Source organism: Bicyclus anynana, chromosome Z (genome assembly GCF_947172395.1).
Source record: "Bicyclus anynana chromosome Z, ilBicAnyn1.1, whole genome shotgun sequence".
In the NCBI taxonomy this organism is placed as follows: Eukaryota; Metazoa; Arthropoda; class Insecta; order Lepidoptera; family Nymphalidae; genus Bicyclus; species Bicyclus anynana.
Window position 1 is genome coordinate 11,732,784 of NC_069110.1, and position 11,760 is coordinate 11,744,543.

General features: G+C 35.7%; 1 protein-coding gene across 1 annotated transcript in view; it reads left to right on the forward strand.

The window, feature by feature from the left end:
- LOC112045866 (protein apterous) overlaps positions 1–4,137 on the forward strand; it is an 89,414-nt gene extending 85,277 nt beyond the window's left edge. Inside the window, exon 6 of the mRNA XM_024082231.2 lies at positions 538–4,137. Coding sequence (XP_023937999.1) covers positions 538–744 — 207 coding nt within the window. The 3' untranslated portion in view covers positions 745–4,137. The remainder of the gene's footprint in view (positions 1–537) is intronic.
- The last annotated feature ends 7,623 nt before the right edge of the window (positions 4,138–11,760 follow it).

An 11,760-nucleotide genomic window follows, 5' to 3' on the forward strand; every position in this document is an offset into this window, starting at 1 on the left:
TCAGTTATTTCAAGAACCTAGGCTTTTGCACGCACGCACTTTTGAAAGGAATGATTGACTATTCGTAAAGTCTCTACCACCGGTTCATTGTAGGTAACCTGAATATCTGAGAATTTTTTTAATTCTCTAGGTGTGTGAAATCTGCCAATTCGCTTTGGGGTAGCGTGGTGGACTATTGGCCTAATCCCTCTCATTCTGAGAGGAGACAGCGGGTTGCCCGAGTATTCAAAGTCGCTCTAGCGAATATCTACTTATCTATATAGGTACACGTGGATACGTTAAAATAAATATATAAATAAATGATAAAAAAGAATAACTAATAAAAATAATATAAATAATGATGAGAACAACAAAATGTGAAGTGTTAAATAAGAAGCAATTTCCGAAAATTTAAAACTCGTCGCCGACCGTTTTGGTCTGCTACGCCAACCCTGTTCTTGTTATGGCGAAACAACTTTTATTGCATTCGCTACATTTTATTGCAATGCGTTCGAGTTATTTATTTAGCCGACATCAAACTTGAGTTTTTGTTTACAGGTATGGTTCCAGAACGCGCGAGCGAAATGGCGGCGCATGGTGACGAAGCAGGAAAACAAAATGGCGGACAAGTTGTCACCAGACGGCTCGCTGGAGATGGACATGTACCATGGACCGCTTGGGTCCATTCAGTCGCTTCCTCCGCACAGTCCGCCTTACAGCGTAATGGGGGGTCCACCGAGTCCAAGTTCGATGGATTGCCCCTAGCCCCAGTTTTGCGCCTTATGAGCGCCCTGCAATTTCCTTTGAACATTCGCAGTGTTTTCGTTTCAATGCTCTAATCGAACGGTACACATATAGAGCAGAATATATCGTTAGTGATTTCAAAAGTCACAAAGTACAATGTGTTGTGAAATATTTGTAAAATACTACGGACTGTTAAAACGAACAACTCGTGAATCGCAGTGAAACTGATTTGGTGTAAGTACGTGTTATATGTAATTACCGAAATTTATAGATTTAAACATATCTTTTCGATTCTTAACAAAGACAAACTTGCGTAGAAACTGAGCATAATTAGGTTTGACAATATTTTAATGAAACATACTTAGAATCAGAATCAAAAAGAGCATTCCATATATAACGGTAATAATTTTGTATTTAACACCTTTCATAAATAAAAGTATGAACTGTAATTTCCAAATGCCTATTAGAAGCATATTAATTTTGATACAAGTAGTATTTTTTTTTTTTCATAAAGTAAGCTGAAGATTTAAATGTCGAGATAGTTTAGTTTGTGGAATTAAATTGTTGTTATCTTATACAGACTTGTGAAATTATAATTAAGACTTGATGTTGAATGTCTAGGTATTTTAAATAAGTAAAACTTATGGAAATTAAGTCACCCTGTAATTGTATGTTTTACAAAATAGACATGATAAGATTCATAAACATCAATTGATAAGAAATATATAAATGAATTGCGACGTGCATCCGTCCAAGTTAGGAAATCATTTCAAATGGGCCTGAAAAAAAATCAACTGGCCTTATTCACTATTTTGGTCTATAATATCAACCTATTAAAATAAACATCAAATCAATTGACAAAATGACATTTACCTATTGTGTGCTATCCACCAGTAAGCACCGGATGACATTTTTACATTAATCTCAATATCGTATGTGTCAACTAAGAGTACGAGCGTACGTCAAAGATAGATAATTAGGATTTAATAATAACATTTAATTTTATTAAGTGTAGGATATTGGCATAGTTAATAATAAATGTTATTAAAAATCTTAAATATAATCTATATATGAAGTCTATAAATAAAGGTATTTCCTTTTGTCTATAATTAAAGATATTTGTTTTTGAAGTCGTAACTTTGTGGAATTTGTCTACCACTCTATTAAAGTAAAGTCCTGACACATATTAGCCAGAGGATCAGGCTGTAACGTGTCAGTGGATCACATTCTACGATTTAACCTTATAAAGAAGGTAAATGTAGATAGAATAAGTTTCTAGGAATGACTAAGAGCGGGGGCACACAGCGTCGCACCGGATTTGCAACCACCGATACGAGGTCGGGAGGGTGAATGCGTTGCGACATTAGAGCGGCACCGCTCAGTTGTTTATGCTTCACAATATTACTTTAATAACAGACTGTCCAATGCTGCTACGACGCTGCTGCCGCATCAATGAAACTTGGCCCTGGACTACCCTTACGTGTAAAAGCATAAAAATTAGTAATATAAAGTCACAATCTCTTTGAATCTCGTGCTTTACTTCACTAACAAAAGTAAAAAAAAGCAATTTCTTTTTTTCCGGGTTTGAAGTTGGAAACATACTACTTATGTTAAGATACTGTCATATATATTTTAGGCAAGCGTTTTTGTTTCTTTTGTGAGAAAATTTTACCCTTTATTGGGGCCCTAACTAATTTTGGTACAGGGCCCCTCCAAGGCACGCTACGCCACTGGTTATATTACGCCATTGCAAATAAAGTACTTAAATATGATCATTATTTCTAAGCTTACTAATGCAGTCGGATGTTCTCGTAACAAAGTCCATCGTAGTTTGTAAATAGCATGTTTTTATTAATAGTTCAACAATGCAATTGCCAGATTACTTTAACTTTATTTTTGTGTGAAATATGCAACGTAAAACAGGACGGGCAGGCGGATTATGGATTTGGATATGATGGAAGATTTTTAATAATTAATATATACTATTTATTTATTGAATCCTATATTTAATTTAGTATTTAAGATAATTTTAAGGTTTAATAGGTTATAACGAAAAAATTTCCATAGTAAGATAGACTAGTGTTATAACTTATAAATATAGATTTATAAGATATTAGAGTACATGTTTAGATTCAGACTTACGTTGCAGCAAATGTGTAGAAATATTATTGTCTCTTGCCACATTCAGCATAATTTAAAAGTTAATTAACATAAAGTTTTGCTATAAATAAAACAGAACTAAAAAAAATCTTCTACAGTGCTACATGCTCTGAGAAGACAGATTGGCTTTGTATAAGGTAGTAGGGTATAAATATATGACGTGTTGGTGAGTCAAACTACAGAGGTCTTGTATTGGTTTGATATAAAAACAATCTGGATCCGCTACTGTCTCCCTACTATCTGATAAAACGTATCTATATACCAATATAAATTAACTTTTAATTATTTTGAATTTTGGCAAATCTATTGAAATTTCCTTATCTTAAACATCCCCTATCTTACGACTCTTTTTTTACGGTTTCTTAATTTAAATTTAGCAAAACTAAAGAACCGCTGAAATAATTGTAAAATAAATGATTCTCATAATAATAATTATTATACACTATATCAATTGTACTTATAAATGTGGTACTATGTACAAATTAATATGTTGTTAAAATTGTAAATATACCTATCATACGAATCTCATAATTTCAGTAATAGGGATACCTATTCTAACAAAAAAAAAAACGACAAGTAGACAAACGACTAGTCGGCTATTTACTATAGAATTATTTTATAACAATCTCTTTTAGTCTTAGGCATAACCTAAGTTTAATATTTACTAAGTACATGCACTGGTAGTTCCTTTTTTGTATAAATACGAGTATAATATATCTACTTTTCATTATTTAAATGATATCAATATGATATTGTACTGTAATAGATATTTGTTATAATACACGGAGGAGAATAAATATCACAACATTGTAAAAAAACTCGCATAGTTCAAAGCTTTTCTATTTATAATAAAATGTTCGATATTACCTGTTTCTTGAGGTTATTCCGTTAATTATTCACCCTAATAATAACGTCAGCCTACGATATCCAAACATTTATATTTTCTACGAGATATTATGAGGAATCATTGAGTCCAATACCAGACTCTTAGCAACCCTTAAAGGTCATCAACCTTATGTAGAAGTTTAATAAGTCATATAACATTTTTAATATTGATGGATAACTATATTGTAATGAGTTTGATTTATGTCATAAGTTTTTCTCCGTATATTTAACAAGTAGGTATTTAGTAATAAACGAATTGTGAAAATAAAAACAGGGGCTCTAAGACAGATACGCAACAGCCATTAAACTGGATAATTTATTCATGTGACTAAAATTATTATGATCTGTTAATAAAATGTTTCCAAGCTATCTGTTGCTTTATTTTTCTACACCTGTTACCTATCTTAATTGAAAACACGTTCCCATATCCATTTTTTTCTTTCATTTATTTTGTTAACAATGTTAATATAAAAATAAACCCTCCCGCTGCGGGACAGTACCCAAGCAACCGGTGGTCAGGGCTTCAGAGTGTGGAACATCCTCAAAATACGCACCGTCTCAAGATTCGCCTTCTGTATCCCACTTCTGATCCAACCGTTAAGAGTGAGCTTTTTAAGGTCGAAGTTTCGCTATAAGACCATTGACCGAAACAACTATCAGAACAATAATGGTTGACTCAACATTCTACATGGCGGTAATCTCAGTAAAAAAAGCAAAGTCCAAGTATTTTGATATTTTTTCTTTTTAGGCTTTAACCAGATTATCGGATTGTGCGACAGTAATATCAACAATTATTATTGCACGGTGTACCGACTGACCACATCCGAATAATAATAATAATGAGGATGTTAATAATGTTAGTGATGTTAATAAATCATTATTAATGTCTTCATTAACAGACCATGCACGTCCACTGCTGAACCTCGGTCTTGATCCAGATCAGCGGCTCGCTTGATGTAGTCCAACTAGTAGACCAATGCTGCGTTTTCCTTATAATAATAGGTTCGAATTTTTTTTATCAAAATATAGTTGCTCATAAACATATTACGGCGGACTTTTAAATATTTTATTCTAGTAAATATTCACATTCTAGTCATCATTAACAGCTTATTTTAACAAGGTCAGGCCTTTCTAATAGGAGAGGAGATAATATGAAGATTAGAGTCACCAAACTGTTCCAATGCGGATTGGCGGGCTTAGTATGACAATGTTCAATACATTACGATCTAAATCAGATGTTATTGATAATAACCGGCAACGAAGGTCTAACGTGTTCTCCGTGCCATGAGGTTGTAACACCACCAACTTCGCAACTTTGGGCTGAGAATTCTACCGAACACATCGTTTTTTTTTTATTCTTTACAAGTTAGCCCTTGACTACAATCTCACCTGATGGTAAGTGATGATGCAGTCTAAGATGGAAGCGGGCTAACTTGTTAGGAGGAGGATGAAAATCCACACCCCTTTCGGTTTCTACACGGCATCGTACCGGAACGCTAAATGGCTTGGCGGTACGTCTTTGCCGGTAGGGTGGTAACTAGCCACGGCCGAAGCCTCCCACCAGCCAGACCTGGACAAATTAAGAAAATCTAATCATCTAATAAGATAGAATAATATTTCATGTTCGAACCCAGGACCTCTTGATCCGAAACCACTGGCTCAACTGGCTAACCAATGGACCAAAGAGGCACTTATATACTATAGTAATGCAAAACTAGTAATTCATGTGTAGATTAAGATGAAATGTAAATTATAAGATTGTTAATAAAGGCTTTATTATTATGATTATTATTATAACGCAAGACTAGACTTACGATTAAAATTTGTTTTTTTTCTGATTGTGTAAGTGCCATAGGCTCCTTAATGGACCTCAGTGGTGTCACCGGGGGGTATGGGCGAGCGCACAAGCATCGCCCGATGAGGCCTGAAGGCAGAAGCAAAAGATGTGAGCTGAATGACTCTCTTAGGGCGTCTCCTCTGAGACTCGAACCTCGGCTTAGAGGGGCATTTTAGAAGGGTGTTTTGGCCTGAGTCCTCCTTTGGGTGGTAGGCAAACACTACACAAGCGTGATTAAAATTTGGGTGACGACTAATATCTACTGCTTCACGTAGGTATCTTCCGATGTACTAGAAACTTTTCCCTTGACAATACGGAGGCCTTATCGGAACGGATATAAAGAGTCGTACCTGAAGCTTGAACTTGCTCGGCTCGGCTCGCCACAGTTCGTACTGACTTTCAAGAGCCAGCTTATGACTAAGGGCCCCGTATGGGTTCGAAACTAGTCGGGCTTACTCTGATGTTGTTTTATGTATCATGTAAGTTTTAGCCGTGTTTCTTATTACATCTATATTAATATTTGTTTGTTTGTTTATTTGATTGAACGCGCTAATCTCAGGAACTACTGGTCCGAAAGGAAAAAAAATTTCAGTATTAGATAGCCCATTTATCGAGGAAGCGTACAGGCATATTATTCCCGTACTCCTACGGGTACGAGAACCAAGCGGGTGAAACCGTGCGGCTTCAGCTAGTAGTCTATATATTTCGGGAAGATTCTGTGGATGTAGATGTAGTTATAACATGACAAACCAACGCCTTTGTGTGTAAGGAAGGTTTGGGTTAGTGTGAAGGAACCTTCAGTTTTTTACACCAACGTTTCATGACATCTAATCTCTGTGAGGCAACGTGAGCGAGGAAGCTGTTGGTGAAATATAAATTTAAATTTTATCAAATGAATATGATTAATGAGAGTGCAATGAATTTTTCTTACAAATATATGAGAGTTAACATTACATTTTTGTTCTTCAATTTTATCATTTCATTTTTATATACGTAAATAATTCAAACGCCTCTCATTTTGAGAGCATACTCAACAATGTGCTGAATATGATATTGTTAATGATGAATGAAATAATAATTCAAATGGGCACAAATTGTTAGAAATCTTATTTTTGCATAGCAATTATAAAATTACGAAGGCATTTAGTTTAGTAATATTTAAAGTGGAAATTGAAATCAAAATTTGCTTTTTACGAGTACCTATAAGTAAGCTTAGTCTTGTTTTGTATCGTCAAGTATGACTATTTGTAGATCTAGAGTCTCTACACCACGGGTTCGCAAGGCAAGCTCTGCTGAGAAGAGCCATCATTAAACTAAGCAGTAATATCACGTGAGTTTTAGCCGTGTTTCATAATCAATTAATATGAATAACACTCACGATAGTTTAAATTCTAAAAACTAAGCAGTTGTTATTTTGAAAACTTATCATTCTTTATAATATTCATTTTAATAAGAAATTAAATGTCTCAAACGGTGAAGGTAATCATCGTGAGGAAAGCTGCATACCAGAGAATTTTCTTAATTCTCTGCTTGAGAAGTCTCACAATCCACATTGGGCCAGCGTGGTAGACTATTGGCCTAATCCCTCTCATTCTGAGAGGAGACTCGAGTGAGCCGATTAAGGGTTGATAATGATGTTGTTGATGATAATATTTATCATCAATAGACATGACTGTACTTCTTATGTGAAGATGGTATTGTAAAATCCAATTGCCTCCAAGCATCTTTGTCCAATAAGATTTTAATAACATTATTAGTATATCGTAATGGATCTAGATTAAACAAACAGCCCGTACAAGTATATTACTGTAATAGTAACGAGGTTTTATACGGGTTACCTATGTAAAGGGGGATTTTTTCATGTTCAATAATTCTTCCTCTGTTGGAGCAAGAAATAGGCCCCCGTGCTCGTTGCACGCGTCGTTTAATTTAAGGATTGCGTTCAGAAGCTAAACTTTAGAATTACGAGCTGTCACATAGGCGCGTCCAGGAGAACTTGAGTTATGTTGTTTTAATTAAAACAATAAATAAGGCGGGTCGGCAGCTGGGCCTTTGGGTGGTCTCCTCGGATTCCTTATTCGAATGCCGGTCTTTATCAGTACGGCAAAGATCGGCCCTACTCGTAGGTGAACCTTGCTAAGGCGCTGCATATCTCATGACAATTGAAGAAACTGTTACATTCATATTGTATGGTTATGAAGAAAAAATAATTTATTAGTAAATACATTCTATTAATATTCATACATTCCTAATAAATTGTTTGTCAAAATACAATAGAATGTAGAGTTTTTAGAGAAAGAACTGCGTAATATTTAATAGAGCATACTTCCAGGATATTATGTAGAAATACATAATTAAGTACGTGTATTCATATATATACACATTTAAATTGATATTTTCTGTAAGAAATTTAGGTTAGTAAGTAGGAAATGTAGAAATTTTGTTTTAGCGGAAATTGTTTATAGTTAAAATATTTTTGAAAACTTTGACTCATTGTATTGGTCATGCGTTTCTTTCCGTTGTATTTATTTTCATGGTGTTGACTCCATCTTTGCGGATTTCTGAGGGCCTGTCTTTGTTGTGGTTGGATAAAAACTGGTCTTGTGTTCTTGCACGTTTGCAATCCGGTAGCCACCATTCAAGGGTAAAAGAGACGGAGCATATGTTGATAATACTTATGTGAAAAGGACAGATATACTGATCCGATTAACGGGACGACAACTTTTGGTACCGACTTTAGCGCAGTTTTATTTTATTTACATAAATAATTCTCAGAATCGAAGCGCGCTTCATCGATTTATGTCGCAAAGTTCCTATTTACCAACCAGGAAATGCCTCTCTGCTGATTGTTTAAACAAAAAAAATCACTACCAGTTTTGGTGCGTCGCACGGCAGACGATGGCTATCGAATAATGATTCGCTTGGAATATAAGATATATAAGATATATGTACTCGTAAGAGTTCAGACCGTTTACTTTAAATTATCTTTTGAAGAGTTCCTACAAGTATGTAGTGCTGAATATTAAAAATAAATAAAAGAATCAGAAACGTTAAGTTTAACCATCAGTGGACTCTATCACCGGTTCGGAAGGCAGATGTATGTATTATAGCACTATTATTCCTGCGTAGGTAATAGTCTTTTTTTTATTTTTATATGTTAGCCGTTGACTGCAATTTCACCTGATGGTAAGTGATGATGCAATCTAAGATGGAAGTGGGCTAACTTGTCAGGAGTTGGATGAAAATCCACACCCCTTTCTGCAGTTTCTACACGACATCGTACTGGAACGCTAAATCGCTTACGGCGGTACGTCTTTGCCGGTAGAATGGTAACTGGTTACTAGCCACGGCCGAAACGTCACCAGCCAAACCTGGACTAATTAAGAAAGAAGAAACCTCAATCGGCCCAGCCGGGGGTCGAACCCAGGATCTCCGTCTTGTAAATCCATTGCTCACAGAGGCCGTCAAATTCTTATAATTCGCATCTCGAACCCCGGACCTCGTGATCCGAGATTAACCACCGAAGCATTTACAATACTAACGGAAAGTTAAAACCCGGCCTTTTGACGGGTTTTTACGGCCTCCGTGGCGCAGTGGTATGTGCGGTGGATTTACTTAACGGAGGTCCTGGGTTCGATCTCCGTCTGGGCTGATTGAGGTTTTCTTAATTGGTCCATTTCTGGCTGGTGGGAGGCTTCAGCCGAGGCTAGGTACCACCCTACCGACAAAGACGTACCGCCAAGCGATTTATCGTATAGAAACCGAAAGAGGTGTGGATTTTCATCTTCCTCATAACAAGTTAGCCCGCTTCCATCTTAGATTGCATCATCACTTACCATCAGCTGAGATTGTAGTCAAGGGCTAACTTGTAAAGAAAAAAATTAATAAATAAAAGTTCGTTGTAATATAATTATGCACAAGTTTTTACATGAAATAGAAATAATGCACCATAATTATTCCTATTAATTTTCTGAAGACGTACTAAGTGAACCAAGCGGCTAACGTCTTATATCTGCTATGCGTTGATAGATTACTCAGAGATTCCTTTTAAAAAGATCTCAGCATATAAAATTGCTGTAATTTCAACCGAATAAGGTCTAAAGCTCATTATACACGTGACATTTTGAGAAACCGTAGCGGCGAGTGTTTCTTTTTTTTCCCATGTGCTTATAAACGATGGGCGCATGCAATGTACCGTGCGATTTCAAACGTCAGGGCGTTATGTCCACATTTGGTCGTGTCAAACGATTTGTACAGTCGGCACTACAAAGTGTAGACAATAATTTTAACTTTATTAGTAGAGCTTTTGGTCGGGATACGTACTACCGTGATAGATATTTCTGCTAAGGAGAATTATTGCTTTTACCGGTCTGATTACCGATATGACTACGATTCAGGTTGATGAAGCAAGGCAAAACATTGTAGGACTTTGCATGCCTTGCGAAGAGTCTCTTGGCCTATTCACTAACTTTGGTCTATTAGCAATCACACTAATATTTTAAAATCGAAAGTTTGTGTGTAAGTGTTTTATCATCAGCGATTTGGCTGAAATTTGGAAAGGAAATAGATTTTACTCTGGATTAACACATACTTGTCATCCCGGAAAAAATAGTTTTTTACAAATCCCGCAAGAACCATTCCTGCGGGATTTGTAAAAAACTAAATTCCACGCGGACAAAGTCGCGGGCATCCAGTAGTCTAATATAATGCACATATTACATTTTTTTCATTCCATGTAGCCCATTGTTAACGAAACTCACAATGTCAAACGCGCTGGTTGGTAATTTTGATCAGTTAGCAATAGATTAATATTGAAATCACGTGTCTTGTGAATCACTAAAACTAGCTAGTTGGTAATTTTCGTGTATGTATATCCAGTATAGTTACTCAAAAAAAAAAGAGAATAAGGCATTACGTGGGCCATAACTATAGAAGGAAGAAGAAAGTAACCAATGATACTGAATTCGAACTACTTCCGATAAACTTAGGACAAGATCTAAGTGAAAAGACTAGATGCTGTAGCTGGAATTTTCATCAAGTGAAAGGTAATCTTAACTGTCTCTGATTACTATAACATATTCCAAAATTTTAGTAACTTTCTTAAAGTAAATTCTTGGAGGCAGAGGTCATATCGACTGGGCTATCACGGCGCAGTAACTACATATTACAAGTCAATCATGGATATGTATAGTATTTCGGAGACTCGTAACGAGTATTGACTCAATTGCTCAGTATTTCTCTGATATATGATAGTTTTTAATGGCTCTGATAAATACTACTCGTGCGGATTTACTTGACACTTGGCTCGGACAATGTTTGTACTGTGCAACAGTATAGTGGGCACAATTTTACAAGGCAACCTATTGTCAACAAACACATGAAACCACTGGCATGTCTCTCAATAAGTTCAAAGTTTTTATTAAACTTATAGAAAAGTCGTATTATAGTGTCAATGATTACGTAAACGACCAAATTGCTTGGAAATGAAATAAATGTATCACAGGCTACTTATATACCTATTGTTAAATGGTGATAAACTAAAAAAGGATAAACCTGGCTGAGTTTGATGTGGGCTTTTCTTTTCAAGGCGCGTTTGGAACCCTCGTAACTTTAATTTTAAGTTTTCGAATAATTATTATCACCATTATCTTAAGTTTAATATTATTACCTGACGTTTCGAAAGAGCTTGTAAACTAAGCCTATTTGAAATAAATGAAGTTTGACTTTGACTTTGACAATTTTTCTATCATTTATTGTTTATCACAAATAAATAACAGATAAGGGTATATACTGAATATTGTATTATTGAGATAGAAAGGAAAATTTCGACACCTGCGCGTTTCCTTTGTTTATTACATGTACCGTGAAAATCTGAACTAACGAAGATAATTAATTGATTTCCGGTTTCTCGTACATTGCTGTAATTCGCTTGAGTGACGCAGTTTCCGCTTTTCTCGATACCGTCACAAAAGCTCGTGTGTTTCTACATTCTGTAGTTTTCCATCCCAGATATTTATTTACTTTACACTTAGTTTGGTGATATTATATTGGCGAAGTGGCGCAAATGCTTCGTTCTGGCAAAATCCGTGCTAGATCCGTGATAGAATTGTTCGTGTATTTTTGACGGCCTCCGTGGCACAGTGGTATGCGCGGTG